Here is a 20,615-nt window from a genome sequence, read left to right as displayed (position 1 = left end):
TAGTGAACAAGACCTTATATTCTGGACCTTATATCTTATTAAAGGAAAAGACAGCAACATCTTCATGGGGTTATTAAAAACTTTAAATGAAACATAAACATAGAAGTGTTTAAACCAGTGTATGATACTATAGCAAGCACTCAAATATCAGCTGTTTGTAAATTTCACTTTTTTTCCTTATCCAATTTGATTCTCTGATGCTCTTTTCAGCTGAGCTTCCTACTGAATATAACTATATATCAATCCCTCACCCCTCAGGGGAACAGAGCAGGGCCTGGGGTAGACAGAGATACACCTCCTCCCCAGTCACTGTGTACCGCAAAATCATGATTACATTCTAGTGTGTTGTGTCCTGAAAAGGGTTGTAAAGCACTGCTGCTACCAATTTCCACAATTCTCTTGCCCTACTGTTCTGCCATTATATATCCATGGTGAAATGCCATTCAACTCAACCATCCTTTTTGTGCCCAAACGAGTACTGCAGAAGAAATGTCACAGAAATGCAAAGATTTGTATACTATACATTCAAGGTCTTTAAAGTCAAATGATCCTTCATCATTGCCAGAAAACTCCTTTTGTATTTCCAGCTCTATCTCCCGTTTTCTATAGTTGGTACTCAAGCCTCCTTTCTTCTCCTCTCAATCTTGACTCCTCAAGAACTCCATTTAGATGGTCCTTGTTCTGAGAAGCTCACCTTAAGCCCCAAAGCCTGTGTTATTAGTTTACCCATTTTTTCGTTTCCCACATACACTTTTCTCATAGTACATCACATTATGTTATCGCCCATATACCCACCTGTATCTCCACTAATCTATAAGCCCTAAAAAGACAGGAGCCATGTCACCTTTGTAGATTACAGAACTTCCTTCCTAGATTTTTAGATGTTTCCCTCCCTTCCAATTGGTGGAAAGTGGTTCACTTCTATCTAAAATACACCTAGCAACTGAAGATCAAAGGATTAATTGAAATGTTTTTGAAATGACAGCTGGCTTTAAAAAACAAACAAATGAAAACACTTGACAAATTCCACTCTTAAAGGTGTATTTGTCATTCTAGCATCAAGAAGCAATGTTTAGAGGCCAATAAAAGTTCATTTTAGATTAAAAGCAAATAATGGAATAGTTTGACAGCAAAAACATATACAAGCTATCATATACTCAATACAAAGTTAAAATAAATCCAGTCATTATTTTAAAATACCATATATATATTTTGTGGAACTGAAAAGCAAACTCTTTCCCCCTTCACTGACATTACAATAAACACACATATTAGACACAAGGCAAAATTTATCATACCTCTACATCTGAAGCACTTCGGGGCTGAGCTTGGCATAGCATATTTAGTAACTGCAAAATTAATTCTTCAACATACTGAAGAGCATCATCACTAGACTCAAGAGTAGGATGAACTTGCCCCTGAACCTATAAACAAAAAGCAAAGTAATTAAAATGTAGGCTTGTTTCATCTAATTAGACAAATGAAACAAATAATTTTGTTTTTTGGGTTTTTTTTTGCGGTATGCGGGCCTCTCACTGTTGTGGCCTCTCCCGTTGTGGAGCACAAGCTCCGGACGCGCAGGCTCAGCGGCCATGGCTCACGGGTCCAGCCGCTCTGCGGCATGTGGGATCTTCCCTGACCGGGGCACGAACCCATGTCCCCTGCATCGGCAGGCGGACTCTCAACCACTGCGCCACCAGGGAAGCCCATAATTTTGTTTTTTTAAGTGTGGATTTGTATTCAAGAAGATGGTCTGGCTTGCAAATACAGATTTGAATGTTATGACCCAAGTCTGGAATTCTTAACCTTTTTCCCAGCCACATGCACCATACATGCTTATTAACATGTTTCTAGAGATTCAGATACTTAATTGCATAATTTCCTTTTTTTTTCTTAAACCATGGTTATCCTGGAGTGTGGGAATATAGAGAGGGAGGGAGAGGCTGAGCTGGGGATAAAAGATGCAGTTTATATGGTTTTTGCCAAGAACCAGTGGTAGTTAGAACACTTAGTCAACACAGTGCTTGGGAAAAATTGACCTCCTATGGGTCCCTTGTTTAACTCTATCTTTCCTACCCAATGATAAAATCCAAGAGGGATATATCTTATTCACCAAAGTAACTGGGATATATCTTATTCATCAAAGTAACCCCAGCATCTAGCGCTGTACATGGCACATAATACAAGCTTGATAAATGTCTGTTGAACAAAGTCACCCGACATCAAAGGACACAAAATGGGCACTTTTGACAATGTGAGACTGTCTATGCTTCAGGAAGATAACTTGATGGTCACTCATTCATAAATGCCCAATAATCTTTACCTTCATTTTCCTCAACCATTTCTTTGGAGGCATCTTAGGCCACCGGTTTTTGTAAAATTTACATTTTAATAACCAGCATGATAGTCTTTACTTGCATCCCTTTGTCACTCACTATGGGTCAAAACTGTTCCCTACTTTAGAAAAGGGCAGAAAAATCAGTTTCAGGAGACAAACAATACATGTTTCAAAATATGCTCAACTCTCTAAAGGACGGTAGAGCTCTCAGAGCTCTCATTGGATGAAAGTACACAGTACTCACTAGCCAAGAGCATTTAGTATGGTCTGTCCTACTACATACACCTCATTAGCTGAGGGTTTGACAGCCTCAATGTATGGAGAAATTTTATTATAAAGTATACCATATAATGAATTTTAAAATATATATTAAAAGTACATAGACATGCATATAAACATATATATGCACTTATAATACTTTTTAAAGAAAAGTATTTTAGAGGCAAATAACATTATGACAATTCAGAACTGTGTGAGGGGTGCTACATTAATTATGACGTTTGAAACAATTTACTATTATTTTACAGGTGAAGAAACTGAGTCCCAAAAGGCTTAAATCATCTGCCCAAGTACTTTTTGTCATTTTTGGTATAGCTATTACCAACCTGATTGTAACTGATCTGCTTACAAATCTCTCATCCTATTAGATGACTGAATGGTTGTGCACTTAAAATAATGGATGGAGTATGGACTAGAACCCAGAATTCATGTTTCTCAGCTTTCTATTCACCAGGCCATCACATTCTGACTAATCTGTGTAGGTAACGAAACTTGTTTGTAAACAGACTCCTCTTCAACACTAAGCATGATTAAAAAGAACTTTTAAAAATGAAACCAAAAAAACCCTGGAACTTTTGAGAACAGTTTTATTTTTATACATTGAATTGCATGCCCTCATTGGCTTAAACTGTTTTCTTAGATACCCTTTAACTTCATGGTTGACTTATCTTCCTTGACAACTGAATCCTAACACTTCATGGTGGGTTTTTTTTTTTTTTTTTTTGGTGGAGGGCTCTCGACTTTTTTAAACTCTCTTTTCTTATTATCTGCTTCTCTTATTTCTGCTTCTCTTATTTCTTTGTTTCTTTTTCCTTACAGAGTTCCATATCTTCCTTCACCCCTCAAATGTGGAGTCCCTCCTTGTCTGTCTGCTCCCTTCTTCTGTTCTCTCTGCCAACTAATCTCATTTACTTCCACATTTTTATCACCTGCATGGATGACTCCAAATCTACCTGTAGTCCTGACTTTTCTCCTGACTTTTAGACCCATATATCAAAATACTTGCTAGATATCTCCACCTATCCTACCAAAATCTCAACTATACATGGGCTGGGGGGGGGAAGTGGGGAGGAACTTATTATAAATGTTGAACAAGAGAAACTATATCTCACAAATGAAAAACAGTACAGACAGCCCCTGGTTTCACCAAGATGTAGTCCCGGAAAATGTAGCTATAATTGGGGTTACTTTCCTATTCAAGGCTCCAGCATCACATAAAATACAGCTACAGATTTATAAAACAACATAATTTTATAAGTAAAAGAGACTTTAGAAGTCATTTCGCTCAGTCCCTTTATTTAGCAGATAATAAAAAGGACACACCCACAATCCTGTAGCTAACTAGTAATGCTGAACCTGGGCCTCCTGGTATTTAGGCCAAAGCTCTTTCCACTAAACCCCTGACTGTCAACTTGGAGGAGTCCTAGTAGCTCCTTCAGCATAAGGAGTAGAATGTCCATGAACTGTATCTATTTATATAGTGGGCTTCTATATAAAACTTCGCTTTTTTTTCTCTTGGCTGCACCACGCAGCATATGGGATCTTAGTTCCCCAACCAGGGATCGAGCCCACACCTCCTGCAGTGGAAGTGTGGAGTCTTAACCACTGGATCACCAGGGAAGTCCCTAAAGCTTGGCTTGAAGTATGCGGTCATACTTTAAGAAACATCAGCATGTCATAAATGTAAATGCAGCACTATAAATCTTATCATCTGAAAAGGTAAAATCATTCAAAATGGGTAAAGTGATCATTGATTACACAAACGATCCCATGTATTACATAAAATTGTAAATATACTAAAAATGTGACATAAAACTAAACTGCTAGAGATAATAAATATTAAGATGAAAATATTTAGGGACTTCCCTGGTGGCGCAGTGGTTAAGAATCTCCCTGCCAATGCAGGGGACATGGGTTGGAGCCCTGGTCCAGGAAGGTCCCACATGCCGCGGAGCAACTAAGCCCATGCATCACAACTACTGAGCCTATGCTCTAGAGCAGGCGAGCCACAACTACTGAGCCTGTGTGCCACAACTACTGAAGCCTGTGCGCCTAGAGCCCATGCTCCACCACAAGAGAAGCCACCACAATGAGAAGCCCGCACACCACAGCGAAGAGTGGCCCCCGCTCGCCACAACTAGAGGAAGCCCACGCCCAGCAACGAAAACCCAGCATAGCCAAAAAATAAAGATATTTATATATAAAAAAAGGATGAAAATATTTAATCAATAATAATTCTAATTAACTTTAAAAAATATCAAGCCTTTTGAGGAAGTGGTTTAGGTACCTCAAAACACATTTTAGAAAGTGTTCAAGAAAATGTAAATTGATCAGATTATATTTTTTAAATGTTCTCTGTTTTTCAAAGAAACCCATAGAAACTGTATAATTCTTCACTAATATAGCTCCATCTTTAACTGCTCTTCAATTTACACTTTATGCTGAAGCAATTCATACTATTCACAGTTTGTGAAACATGGCATGCAGTTTTCACTCACACTGTTCTCCATGGCTATCATTCATTCTCTTCCCATTTCGCCTGACTTTCAAACCCCAGATCTCGTGTCATTTGGGTAGACTTTCTTGCTTGTTGTCTCTTTCTAAAGCAGAATTAATCTCATTCATTTAACTGATTTATTGAACCTATTAAATACTGGATATATAGAGATTAATAAAAAACAGCCCCTGCTCTATGGGTCTTATACTCTGCTCTGTGCTAATCCTTGTACTAGGTATCACATTTTTGTTATTGGGTTTGTCCTACTGAGTTATAATTACACGTTCCCTTGTCTATTTCCTCTATTGATGCTCCCATTATGCAAGGCCTTGTTTATCTACTTATAGAATCATTTTCTCTTTGCTTTTCACTCTAAACCCCTGACATTCAGGGAATACTCAAAGCCTCTGTGTTATAGGGGAGAAAGGAAGAAAATATCTCTTTCTCAGAATTAAGAGTTAAAAGGGGTGGTGGTAATGCTAGAAGTCTGGTTGATTTCAGGAGAATAAATCCTTATGGCAGAAACCATCAACATATAAAGGCAGTCAGAACTAAAATCAATGTTTATTACGTAGAATCAAATGAACTGTATATAAATACAGTGGTGAAATGCTATGGTTTAAAAAACAAACCAAAAACCGTGATACTGCTTATCACTTATAGTTAAAATGTTAAGCTTGACACCTTGTATGATACATGAAATTTCAGAAATTCAAATTCAAACAGTTTTATTCGTTGATGGTTACTAATAGCCAAATAAAACCTACTAGGTAAATAAATCAAACAAAGAATTAGGCTTAAATAGAAAATAATGCATGATGCCAACTGTTCACCTAAATTTCTGGAGATTAACCTTTATCACATCTTAAATCTGTCAAATTAGAATCGTAAGGTTCATTCATATGAGACTAATAAATTATTTTAATTCTCTAAAAACAATACTTCAAAATCTCTGACTGAAAAACATGTACAATGGTAAATGCTTAAAGACAAGCAGAACACCAATTCCTGAAATACAGACTTTGCTCTTTATTCTTTCAAGGAAGATGCTGTTAAGAGATTTCTTTAATGAGCAGACAGAAGAAGCATTCCATTTCCTTATACATATAGGATAAAAAAACACTTCTCTTCTATAAGATAGTGTAACACCTAAAGTGTTCCATTCCATCTAAATGGTACTCAAAGATATTTAATAGATCAAATGATCCAAAGTATTCAAGACTATACAGAATAGGTTACACTGCCAAATTTGATGACAGCCTTTAGAAGCTATCTACAACTAACATTCACTAAGGGTGTGTGTATGAGAGCAATTATAATATGCATTTAGACTTGGGTTTAAAGTTGATGGGGGTTTTCCTTTACATGCAGTTTTCAAAAACATTATATTTTATACTTAGGTTTACTGACATAGAAAACTTCATATGCTTCTTTAAATGCACTTATCTTAGGTAATTTGAGTAAAGTAAATGTAAAAACTTCACTAAAAAATGAATGATAGCCATTAATAAGAATTTTATATGATCATGACTGTAATTCTTTTGAGGTATAATCATCATATTCGATTAAGGAATAATCATCATATTCAGTTAAAGATGCCACCCACTGAATTTTAAACATTTCTTAAGGACTGCCGGCTTCTGTCTTGACAGTTCATTTTGTCTCTAGTAATTTCTAACAAATTCAGAAGCAACTTTGTGGCTATTATTGTCAGATTTATGGAATCTGGAATAGCAAAGGGATTAGATCTATAACAATTCCTAGCTGTTTGATCCATGAGTCCTCTAACTGTATTCAGGAACCCCTTGGGTAAACTGCTAGAAAACACTAAGTTGAATTCTGATGAATCTTTCATAGCCTTTTCTAGCTAATGGCTCTCTGAAGAATTAGAAAACTTCTGGATTGTACTTTGTCACATCTTGAGCCCAGATCTGCTACTTTTATTTAAACACATAACAGAATTTGAAATAAAACTGGTATGCTCAAAACCTTTACCATAGCAAATAATAAAGATTTGGACTGTTAAATCAATTTCTCATTGTTACAATTAGTCAATGTATGATGTTTTAGGTTCTTATTTCTCCTCATTTTGAGGTTTATTTAAAAATCAAAGCAAAAAAGCCTTTGTTTAAAAAAAATTAAAAGCAACAATAATAAAACAAATCAGAGAACAAATTTTTTCCAAAAACAAAATTGACTGAAAATATTTTCTCATTTCTTAGGGCTTGTTAATTAGCCTTTAGGCCCATGTATGTAACATTTTTTTCCCCCCTGATTTCCTCTCATTGCTGGGGACACGAAGATGAATGAGAACATGACATCTGCCCTCAAAGAGTTCAGCTCACAGAGGAGCTAGACATGTCAACAAGTGACTTAACACAGCGTTATGAGGTTACAATGGAGTTATATTTACGGTACAATGATAACCAAAAAAAGAATGATCCTTGCTGATGGTGTGTGAGGAGTATCAGAAGTCTTCACAAGTAAAACACACTTGAACTGGATTATAAAGGATGAATAAGGTGCAACAGGGAAGCAGATAAGGAAGTAGGGCTTTTACTAAAAGAGGTAACATATAAAGAGGCATAGAGGCCAAGATAAAATGATGTATTGGGGAAACTGTAAGAGTTGAATCAAAGACTGCACCTGGGAAAAGCTAAGACTGGAAAGGGCAGGCTTGTGTGTCATGCTAAGAAGTTGAGAAGTGATCAGGCCAGGAGAAAATGATAGAAGGGTTTCAAACAGACATTGACATAATTAGATCTATTTGCTGAAGAATCTCTCTGGTGTCAGTATAAAGGATGGGTTAAAACAAAGATCAAAGTGAAGAAAGCAAAACTAGTTGGAAGGATGCTGCAGGCTGTGTAAAAAGATACAATGAAGGCCTGAAACAATGTAGAAGCAGTGGGAGATGTAAAAGAGGTGAGGAGGTAAGTTTGGATAATTATTTTGGGGGTAGTGAGAACAGCAATGAGGGAGAACCACTAATTTCACTAGGATAGGAAATACTAGAAGAGGGTAATATTTTTCAGAAAGGTAAGAAATTCAAGTTTAACACCTTAGTTTAAGGTTCTTGTACTATATCTAAGGAAACAAAGTTGAAATTGTTTTTTATGAAGTGATTTTTAGAGTTTTATTATATTTTATTTTGGGGGCTGTGGAGAAGACACAGGGAGAAGATAGCTATCCATAAGCCAAGAAGAGAGGCCTCAGAAGAAATCCACCCTGGCAGCACCTGGATCTTGGACTTCTAGCCTCTAGAATTATAATAAAATAAATTTCTGTTGTTTAAGCCACCCAGTGTGTGGTACTTTGATATGGTAGCCCTGGTCAACTAATACAACTTTGTAGTTGTTAAAAAGAATAAATCAGAGCTTTGCCATGTAACAGATTTCCATAAGGTATTCTTGAGTAAGACAGAAAACTTTAAAGTACAGGAACACTCAAAAAATGACAAACACACAATACAAACACATACACACTTGTATGTATGTATAATGTATTATATACATCTGTATATGAACATGACAACATGGAGAAAAATATGGAATAATATAACCTAGGTTATTAATATGGGTTAGAAGGACCTGGCAGGGCAGGAATGTGGATGAAAGGGAAGAAAAAAGGGGGAAGAATGAACAAACTCCCCCCTCCCTCTCAAAAAAAAAAACCAAAAAAAACCTGTACTGAAAATAAGTGTCATATTTATGCACTTTTGTAACTTTATGTAAATATAAAATGTAGATTTAAATTTTTTCATTTAAATAAAAAATTTCATGATTGCTTTTCTGCTGTGTGTACATCAGCGATGGGAAAGACAACATTCAAAGTCCTTTCCCACAGAAAATAACTATGCACATCAAATTCCAACCACGTGTCAAGTGCCAAGTTTACATCATCTTTCATTTATTTTGCTTTAAAAACAATGAGTATGGCCTTCCTAGACAATTTTTTTATTACTTTCTGTGATAACAGAGTTCCCATCAATAAAACAAAGAACTGACTCAAGAAAAGAATCTCTGATGGAGTTTTAGTTCTTCTTCAAAGCATTTTCTTAATCTTCATACCCAAGAATCTTCCAAAAGTAAGAGAAATCCCTTATCAGTGATGTCCTGACACAGGCAGGAGCTCTTTATAATATTCCCATCTTTTTTACCCTAGTGCTCCCACTCATTCTATTCTACTTTAAGTTTTGATCTCCGTCTAAGAGGCATCTTTTTTTTTTTTTTTTTTTTTTGCGGTACATGGGCCTCTCACTGTCGTGGCCTCTCCCGTTGCAGAGCACAGGTTCCGGACATACAGGCTCAGCAGCCATGGCTCACGGGCCCAGCCGCTCCGTGGCATGTGGGATCTTCCCGGACCGGGACACGAACCCATGTCCCATGCATCAGCAGGCGGACTCTCAACCACTGTGCCACCAGGGAAGCCCTAAGAGGCTTCTGTAAAGCTGGAAGTCATAACACATGTGTGTCTATTGTCTATTCTTTGACAGTTTTCCCCAAAATAGCAACAGATGGCAGTTTGTGACTAAAATATCTAATAAAACTCACCAATTGACTGCCCATAACCTCTAAGCATTAGATTCTAAAATCTAGTGAATCAAAGGCAGGGGGAAATTTTTTTTCAAATTCAATCTTCTCCAAATAGATCGGGTTCCTTGATGTATAATCACTAACAGTAAATTGATTTACGAGATGAACTAAATAGATTTCTACACATTTATACTTTCATTTCTAGAAGGTAAAATGGTATATGTCACTGTGAATCCCAGGTGACATTCTTGTAAATTTTATCCATTTTCAAACTTTCTGAGTAAATGAGGCTACATCTCAAATACGACAATGCACTTATGCATATGTTCAACTAGATACTAGGAATATAAGATAGACATAGTCTCTGCCTTCACAGAGCTTAGAAGTACAAGAGGGGAACAAGACAAGTAATCACAAAAGTAACTACACAGTAAGAGGCAGAGCAGTGAAGAGGTTAAGTGTGGGGTAAACTGTCTAAATTCAAACTCAGTTCTTCAAATTATCAGGGTGTAACCCTAAAAAATTACTTAATCCTTCTGACAATATCATGTACCAGTACACAGTCAAGGTTTACTAAATGTTAGCTGCAGCTATTACTGTTATTCTTATTAAAGGATGTCATGAAGCTACAAAAGGGGCCTAAATTAACCGGGTAGTTCTGGAAATGAAGATTAAAGCTGATATCTGAAGGGTGAGTAGAATTTAGGTAAAAAGTGGATTGGCGAAGTGAGAGGAATGATATTCTAGGTAAATGGAACAGCGTGTACAGACATGAAGGGGAGAGTGAAGGAAATGAAATTAGAGAGGGTTACGTAGGGCCCAAATCACTGGCCAGATGCACCAGATGCAGATGCATTTACTAAGATGAGGAAAACTGTAAGAAGCAGATTTTTTAGTAAACGGGAGGACAAGGAGATTAACAGTTTAGTTCATTATGCTTGATATCTTCTTTTTAAAAGTATAATCAACATACATTATATTAGTTTCAGGTGTGCAACATATTGATTCAACACTTGTATACATTGTGAAATTATCACCACAATAAGGCTAGTTACCATATGTCACATACAAAGTTATAAACCTTTTTTCTTGTAATAATAACTTTTAAAATTTTTCTTAGCAACTTTCAAATTTGTAATGCAACATTACTGACTATAGCCACCATGCTGTACATCACATCCCTGTGACTTTATTTCATAACTGGAAGTTTGTACCTTTTGATCCCCTTCACCCATTTTGCCCACCCCTCAACCCCCCTCCCCTCTGGCAACCAGATTCATTCTCTGTATCTATGAGTTCCGTTTTATTTTGTTTGTCCATTTGTTTTCTTTTTAAAATTCCACATATAAGTAAAATCATATGGTAATTGTCTTTCTCTGACTTATTTCACTTAGCATAAAACCCTCAACGTCCATCCACGTTGCTGCAAATGGTAAAATTTCATTCATTTTATGGCTGATTAGTATTCCATTGTGTGTATACACACACACGCCCCACATCTTATTTATCCGCTCATTCACTGATAGACACTTCGGTTGTTTCCATATCTTGGCTATTGTATTCCATTCTGTGTGTGGATACACACACACATCCTACACCTTATTTATCCACTCATTCACTAATAGACACTTTGGTTGTTTCCGTATCTTGGTTGCAGTGAACATAAGCGTGCATGAATCTTTTCAAATTAGCGTTCTCATTTTCTTCAGATAAATACCCAAAAGTGGAACTGCTGAATGATATGGTAGTTCTATCTTTAATTTTTTGAGGAACCTCCATACTGTTTTCCATAGTGGCTGCACCAATTTACATTTCCACCAACAGTGCACAAAGGTTCCCTATTCTCTATATCCTCACCAACACTTGTTATTTCTTGTCCTTTTGATTATAGTCATTCTTACAGGTATAAGGTGTGTCACACTATGGTTCTGATTTGCATTTCGCTGATGATTAGTGATGTTGAGCATCTTTTAATATGCATGGTTGGTCATCTGTGTATCTTCTTTGGAAAAATGTCTATTCAGACCCTCTACCCACTTTTTAATAAGATTGGTTGTTTTATTTGTTATTGAGTTGTATGAGTTCCTTACATATGTTGTATATTAAGTCCTTATCAGGTATATGATTTGCAAATATCTTCTACCATCCAGTAGGTTGCTTTTTATTAATGGTTTCCTGTGCATGCTTTTCAGTGTGATGTAGCTCAGCGGTCCCCAAACTTTTTGGCACCAGGGGCCAGTTTTGTGGAAGACAATTTTTCCATGGACCGGGGATGCTGGAGTGGTACATTCAAGCACATTGTATTCATTGTGCACTTTATTTCTATTATTATTATATTGTAATATGTAATGAAATAATTATACAACTCACCGTAATGCTGACAGGAGGCAGAGCTCAGGTGGTAATGCGAGCAATGGGGAACGGCTGTAAATACAGATGAAGCTTCACTCACTCGCCCGCTGCTCACCTCCTGCTGTGCGGCCTGGTTCCTAACAGGCCACGGACTGATACCGGTCCGTGGCCTGGGGGTTGGGTACCCTGATGTAGCTCATTTTTTAATTTTTGCTTTTGTTGCCATTGCCTTTGGAGTCAGATCCAAAAATATATCTCCAAGAGCAATGTCAAGGAACTTACTGCCTATGTTTTTCTTCTAGGAGTTTTATGGTTTCTGGTCTTAAATTCAAGTCTTTAATCCATTTTGAGTTAAATTTTGTGTATAAGTTAGTAGTCCAGTTTTCCAATCACTATTTATTAAAGAGACTGTCCTTTGCCCATTGCATATTCTTGCCTCCTTTGTTGCAAGTTAATATACCATCTATATGTGGGTTTATTTCTGAACTCTCTATTCTGTTCCATTGATCTACATGGCTTTTATGTTGATACCATACTGTCTTGATTATGATAGCTTTGTAATATAATTCTGAAACCAGGGAGCGTGATGTGATGTCTCCAGCTTTGCTCTTTCTCATGATTGCTTTGACTATCTGGGATCTTTTGTGGTTCCTTCCATAAAAATTTTAGGATTGTTTGCTCTATTTCTGTGAAAAATGCCACTGGAATTGATAGGGATTGCAATGAATCTATAGATTGCTTTGGGTAATATAGATATTTTAACAATATGTTAAAAATTGTTCCAATCTATGAGCACAGGATGTTTTTCCATTTACATGTGTCTTCTTCAATTTCTTTTGTCAATGTCTTATAATTGTCAGTGTGCAGGTCCTTCCACTTCCTTGGTTAAATTTATTCCTAGCTATTTTATTCTTTCTGATGCAACGGTAAATGGGATTACTCTATTAATTTCTCTGATAGTTCACTGTTAGTGTATAAAAATGCAATAGATTTTTGTATATTGATTTTGTACCTTTCAACTTTATTGATTTATTAGTTCTAACAGTTTTTTTTTTTTGGTGGAGTCTTTAGGGTTTTCTAAATATAAAATCATGCCGTCCACTAATAGTGAGTTTTACTTCTTCCTTTCCAAATTGGATGCCTTTTATTTATTTTTCTTATCTCACTGCTTTGGACTTCCAGTGCCAATACCAGTGGCAAAAGTGAACAACCTTGTCTTGTTCCTGATCTTAAGGAAAAAGCTTTTAGCTTTTCCCTGTTGAGTATGATGTAAGCTCTGGGCTTGTCATATATAGACTTTATTATATTGAGAGACACTCCTTCTATACCAATTTTGTTGAGAGTTTTTATCATAAATGGAGGGTGAATTTTGTCAAACACTTTTCTCCATCTGTTGAGATGATTATATGATGATCTGGATGATCTGGACTTCATTATGCTTGAGATATCTTTGAGATATGAAACTAACAAACAATCAGTTTAATATATGGGTAAACAAGCCTGGAATTTTATTTTTAATAAGTTTATCACACTGTGCTCCTATGAAAATAGCAAGAAGTAGATATCAGATCACTGTTAAAACAAAAATGTCACAAAAAAACAATAAAACTTTTTTTCCTCCTACAGATCCCATACTATCCAGCAGAAATCAGAGGCATTTATTTATTTATTTTTATTTTTATGTTTTCTGTGGTACGCAGGCCTCTCACTGTTGTGGCCTCTCCTGTTGTGGAGCACAGGCTCTGGACGCGCAGGCTCAGTGGCCATGGCTCACGGGCCCAGCCGCTCCACAGCATGTGGGATCTTCCCGGACCAGGGCACGAACCTGTGTCCCCTGCATCCGCAGGCAGACTCTCAACCACTGCGCAACCAGGGAAGCCCCCTAGAGGCATTTTTTTAATGCTTTGAAAACTGTAGCCCACAGTTCCCTTACCACACCAATTCCACGATGGTAGCTAGGAAGGCTATGGGGGTATGAGTATTAAACTAGAATATCAGAAGTGGCTTTTCCCTACATCCTTCTACTATTCTAGAGCATGGCCAAATGTCCCTGGCAAAGAAGGGAACCTACTGACTCTTGGGCTCCAATGTGTTGAATACGTTCTTCACAGAGAAGCTCTAAAAGAATAATGAAAAGCATAGTATACACAAATGGTTGGGTACAGAGATTAGTTCAATGCAAGAGAAGAAAACAGCTCCACACAATAATAGATATGCTTCAGATTTCCTGATAACTAGCATTAATTAGTATTTATTATAAAGTATCACATGTTTATGCTTCATAAAAATACTTCCTTATATAGAGTCAGTGTATCTTGATTTTGTAAATATTAAGCAATATGGCAAGAACAATAGAGCTGTCAAATGATAGTCTGCAAAATAAAGTATTAAGTCTTATGATTCATTTAAAAATTTCATTTTTTCAGTTCACAAAACAATTAAATCCATGGGATCTTTCTAATAACTTAAACAAGACCTCCTATTTTCTTGGAGACCGCCAATGGGGGAAATAATGAGAGTTGCTGTCAGAAGATCTATCTTGGAGGTCTGACTTTACCTGTATGTATGTATGTATTTGTTGTCTTAGGTAAATCATATCTCCTAAATCTCAAGTTTCTCACCTGAAAAAGGCAATATCATTACCCATCTCCAGAGACACTTGATCAAATGAAGTCATATAACTGAAAGTACTTTAAATGATAGAATGCTAAATAATTGTAAGTAGTCACTATTCACATTACCACATGCAGTGAGGTACAAATTACAGCAGCTGAACATTAAAAACAGATGAAGATTGTATGTACTTGAACTCATCAATTTGACAAATTTCTCTTTAGATATAGTACCAACAAAATACAGTTTATCCCACTTTGCATTATATAATCCCATATATCAGTGGCTCTAACCGAAACCATGCTTAACAATTACCTCAAGTGTTTTGCTTTTTTTAAATTGTGGTAAAATACACACAAAATTTACCATTTAACCATTCTTAAGTACACAATTTAATGGCATTAAGCACATTCACTGTTCTGCAACCATTACCACTATCCATCTCCAGAACTTTTTCATCATCCCAGAATGGAATTCTGTAGCCATTAAACAATAATTCCCCATTCCTTCCTCTCCTCAGTCGCTGGTAACCACTTGTCTCTATGAATTTGACTGTTGTAGGTACCTCATATGATTGGGATTATACAAATTTATCCTTTTGTGCCTGGCTTCTTTTGCTTCACAAAATCTTTTCAAGGTTCATCCACATTGCAGCATATATCAGATTTCATTCTTTAAAAAAAAAAATAAGTTTATTTATTTATTTATTTATGGCTGTGTTGGGTCTTTGTTTCTGTGTGAGGGCTTTCTCCAGTTGCGGCGAGTGGGGGCCACTCTTCATCGCGGTGCACAGGCCTCTCACTGTCGCGGCCTCTCCCGTTGGGGAGCACAGGCTCCAGACGCGCAGGCTCAGTAGTTGTGACACACGGGCCTAGCCACTCCGTGGCATGTGGGATCTTCCCAGACCAGGGCTCGAACCCATGTCCCCTGCATTGGCAGGCAGATTCTTAACCACTGCGCCACCAGGGAAGCCCCAGATTTCATTCTTTTTTAAACTGATAACTCCTAATAATCAAAAGACTATTTTTTAGAGCAATTTTAGTTTCACAACAAAACTGAGCAGAAAGTAGAGAGATTTCCCATATACCCTCTGCCCGCATACATGCATAGCTTCCTCTGTTATCAACATTCCCCTATCAGAGTGGTACATTTGTTACAACTGATGAATCTATATTGACATATCATTACCACCTAAAATCCTTAGAGTTCACTCTTGGTTTTATACGTTCTACATTCTATGTAATTTAAATTATACTTTTTCATTGTCGATATACAGGAAAGTGACTTACTTTTGTAATTTAACCTTATATCTTGCAACCTTGTTAGAATCACTTATTAGTTCCAGGAGTTTTTTTGTCCATTCTCAGGAGTTGTTTTTTTTTTTTGTCCATTCTTTCAGATTTTCTACATAAACAATCATGTCATTTGCAAGCAATGATGGTTTTATTTCTTCTCTCCAAACCTGCATTCCATTTATTTCCTTTTCTTGTTTAATTGCATTAGCTAGGACTTCCAGTATGATGCTGAAAAGCAGTGTTAAGAGGGCACATCTTGGCATTGTTCCTGATCTTAGTGGAAATGCTTTGACTTTCTCAACATTAAGTATGATGTTAGTTGTAGGGTTTTTTTTTTGGGTTTTTTTGCGGTATGCGAGCCTCTCACTGCTGTGGCCTCTCCCGTTGTGGAGCACAGGCTCCGGATGCGCAGGCTGAGCGGCCATGGCTCATGGGCCTAGCCACTCCGCGGCATGTGGGATCTTCCTGGACCGGGGCACAAACCCGTGTCCCCTGCATTGGCAGGCAGACTCTCAACCACTGCACCACCAAGGAAGCCCGTAGCTTTTTTTGTACCTATTCTTTATCTAGTTGAGGAAGTTCCCCTGTATCCCTAGTTTACTAAGTTTTTATCATGAATGAGAGTTGGATTTTGTCAAATACTTTTTTTTGCCTCTACTGATATCACCATGTGATTTTTTTCTTCTTTAGCCTAGCGATGTGAGAGGTTACATTAATTTTCATTCATTTCTTTTTAAGGCTGAATAATATTCCATTGTATGTACATAGCACATTATGTTTATCCATTTATTCATCCAGCAATGACTATTTGGGTTGTTTCTACCTTTGGCTATTGTGAATAATGCTTCTATGAACACTGGTGTACAAATGTCTGTTTAAGTCCCTGCTGTCAACTCTTTGGGGTATATACAGGCATACCTCACTTTATCATGCTTAGCAGATACTGTGTTTGTTTTTTGTTTTTTTAACAGACTGAAGGTCTGTGGCAACCCTGTGTGGAGCAAGTCTATTAACACCATTTTCCCAACAGCATTATTTTTTAATTAATATATGTATATTTTTAAAGACATAATGCTATTGCATACTTAACAGAACACAGTGTAATAGAAACATAACTTTTATAAGCACTGGGAAACCAAAAAATTCATGTGACTAGCTTTACTGCAATATTTGCTTTATTGCAATGATCTAGAACCAAGGTATGCTTGCACCTAGAAGTAGAATTGCTGGAATATATGGTAATTCTATGTTTAGTTTTTTGAGGAACCACCATGTTTTCTGCAGCAGCTGTACCATTTTACATTCCCATAAGTAATGCAAGAGGGGTCCAATTTCTCCAAATCCTGCCAACACATTGTTTTCTGATTTTTTGATAATAGCTATCCTAATGGGTGTGAAGTGGTATCTCATTGTAGTACTCAATTTCATTTCCCTAATGATTAGTGATGTTAAATGTGGTTTTGTTTTTTTTAAACACCCTTGATGATTCTGATATCGGTGGCTAATCAGAAGACCCCACTTTTCATAAAACACTGATCCTGTATTAGGCATCCCTCAAAAAAGGGAAGAACTGAGGAAAAAGTTGAATCAGAAAGCAGTTTTCAACAGAAGCCAACTTGAAAGAGCTCCTAATGGCCAAAGCTGGAACAACTAAGCAATAAAATAAGTAACAATAGTACTGTACTGGGGGCAGAAGCAAGATAGGGGTAGGAAATTAAGAGGTACAAACTACTATGTATAAAATAAATAAGATACAAGGATACAATGTGCACCACAGGGAATATAGCCAATATTTTATAATAACTTTAAATGAATATAATTTATAAAAATATAGAATCACTATGTTATATGCCTAATATTGTAAGTATAAACTAACATAATCAACTATACTTTAATTAAGAAATAGTATTGGGGCTTCCCTGGTGGCGCAGTGGTTGAGAGTCCGCCTGCCAATGCAGGGGACACGGGTTCGTGCCCCGGTCTGGGAAGATCCCACATGCCGCGGAGCGGCTGGGCCCGTGAGCCATGGCCGCTGAGCCTGCGCGTCCGGAGCCTGTGCTCCGCAACGGGAGAGGCCACAACAGTGAGAGGCCCGCGTACCGCAAAACAACAACAACAAAATAGTATTGTATTATAACCCAAAGAATAAAATAAATATCCATGAGTTTCCTACAAGAGGGCAGTGACTGTCTCCCTTATCTTTATATCTTAGCACTTCCCATGTGCCTGGCGCTAGCGAATATTCAATAAACTGCAAACAACTTATGTAATCTTGTCTTTCATTTTCCCCATTTTCTCTGTGATCTGAGTTTCATTCTTTTTATTGAAACAATCTATTTACAAAAATTCTGTGCATAAACACTAAATGTAGACTACTAAATAGCAAAAACATATTCCAAAAAAGCAGTGCCTGGTGTCAGTTCAGTTCAACAAACTCCACTGAGCACTTTTTTTTTTTTTTTTGCTGTATGCGGGACTCTCACTGTTGTGGCCTCTCCCGTCGCGGAGCACAGGCTCCAGACGTGCAGGCTTAGCAGCCATGGTTCACAGGCCCAGCTGCTCCGCGGCACGCGGGATCCTCCCAGACCAGGGCACGAACCCGTGTCCCCTGCATCAGCAGGCGGACTCTCAACCACTGCGCCACCAGGGAAGCCCCACTGAGCACCTTTTAATATGCCAATCCACGAAAATGTCTGATTTAATTTTTCTTCTCAATGACCATTCTTCTTCTTCTGGAGAGATGAGGGTAGTAATTGATTTGATACTGTATTTTATTTATAAGAATCTATAGTTCTTATTACATTATGTTTAGTTTGTGTAGAACAGTGCTTCTCAGACTTTTAACATGCATATATGTCACCTAAATATCTTGTTTAAAATACAGATTATGATTTAGTAGGTCTAGGGTGGGCATTTGGTAGTTCTATCAATGCTGCTGGTCTAAGGACTGTACTTTGCACAAGGATACATACATCTGTCTATTTTGCTAAATTTTTATCTCCTTGAGGGGAGGGACCATTTCTTACCTTTATATTGTAGTTTCTGGTACTTCAGCAGGAGCTCAAGTACAACACTTTGAATGAGTAAAATTATATATACAATGTATTCAACTCCCTTGATGTTTCATCTATAACACCAAATTAGGAATTCCAACTTTCCCATAAGTACAAATAATCCTCTGTAACGGGGTCCCCAACCCCTGAGCCACGGACCAGTACTAGCCTGTTAGGAACCAGGCTGCACAGCAGGAGGTGAGCAGCAGGTGAGCAAGCGAAGCTTCATCCGTATTTACAGCCGCTCCCCTTCGCTCACATTACTGCCTGAGCTCTGCCTCCTGTCAGATCAGCGGCGGCATCAGATCCTCATAGGAGCAGGAACCCTACTGTGAACTGCGCATGCGAGGGATCTAGGTTATACACTCCTTATGAGAATCTAATGCGTGATGATCTAGGTGGATCTGAGGGGAGCGGCTGCAAATACAGATTATCATTAGCAGAGAGGTTTGACTGCACAGAGACCATAATAAATCAACTGCTTGCAGACTCTCATCAAAATCCTATCAGTGAGTGGCAAATGAAAACAAGCTCAGGGCTCCCACTGATTCTGCATTATGGTGAGTTGTATAATTATTTCATTGTGTATTACAATGTAATAATAGAAATAAAGTGCACAATAAATGTAATGCACTTGAAACATCCTGAAACCGCCCCCTCCCCCTGGTCTGTGGAAAAACTGTCTTCCATGAAACCAGTCTCTGGTGCCAAAAAGGTTGGGGACCGCTGCTCCATAAGTCCATTAGTTCCTTTCCAATTCTCTTCTACTTCACAAAATCCTAACTTCATTCATGAACAACAAAACTGAACTTAATCACAACTAGATCATTCCCACTGGTATACAAAAATGCTCAGAACAACAAAAAAAAGCTTTCCTTGCCCTCAGGTAACCTAGCCTTCCACTCATTTTCTGTTGCCTTTCAGAGATATACTCCTCAAGTCTCCATAGTAATTTTCTCTACCCACCCCCCAGGCTCTTCTCCACTTAGGTCTATCAGGGTCACCAAGGACTGCCATTCTGCAAAGTGGCCAGGGCTAAATCCCTGACCTCATCTCACCTGGCCTCTTGGCAGCATGACATAGTTGACCACAGTTGAAACCCCTTCTTCATTTGACTTCCAAGGCACCATGCTCTCCTAATGGTCCATTTCAATGGACACTCTTAGTCTTCTCTCCATCTCTGAAATGCTGGAGTCCTCCAAAGCTCAGTCCTTGGCACTTTTCTCTTCTTCATCCAGTGTACTCTAAGTGACCCAGTCCATGGCTTTACCAACTATTCACTCATAATTCCCCCATTTTTATCCCCAAACTTAACCTTTCCCCTGATCTGGGATATCTACACTCTATACATCTCCACTTGAATGTCTAATAATTCCCTCAAACTTACCACAACCCAAACTGAATTCTTAGGTCTGACTCCACCCTCAAACTACTCCTCCTCACATTTTTCTCATCTCAGTAAATGGCACCTCCATTCAGTCAGCATGGGCCAAAAATACAGCAGTCAACCTTGATTCCTCTTTTCATTCTTCCCTACACATTCAACAAATCTATTTGTTTTACCCAAAATATACCCCAATTCTGACACCTTCTTACCACCTAAACTACTAGTCCACATGACCATCACCTCTTGCCTCCAAACTGGTCACTTTGGTT

The 20,615-nt window shown here is 37.7% G+C and overlaps 1 protein-coding gene across 3 annotated transcripts in view; it reads right to left on the bottom strand.

Annotated features, from left to right (window-relative positions):
• The window catches only part of SOS1 (SOS Ras/Rac guanine nucleotide exchange factor 1), a 152,899-nt gene that overhangs the window by 84,114 nt on the left and 48,170 nt on the right, over nt 1-20,615 (bottom strand). For all 3 annotated transcript variants that reach the window (XM_027113335.1, XM_027113333.1, XM_027113334.1), the window contains exon 2: nt 1,299-1,424. In XM_027113335.1, the coding sequence (XP_026969136.1) occupies nt 1,299-1,424 (126 nt within the window). The remainder of the gene's footprint in view (nt 1-1,298; nt 1,425-20,615) is intronic.

Source organism: Aethalodelphis obliquidens, unplaced genomic scaffold, assembly GCF_003676395.1.
Source record: "Aethalodelphis obliquidens isolate GAN/ISIS:26980383/991018 unplaced genomic scaffold, ASM367639v1 scaffold12, whole genome shotgun sequence".
Classification (NCBI taxonomy): domain Eukaryota; kingdom Metazoa; phylum Chordata; class Mammalia; order Artiodactyla; family Delphinidae; genus Aethalodelphis; species Aethalodelphis obliquidens.
This window is presented reverse-complemented; position numbering and strand designations above follow the sequence as displayed.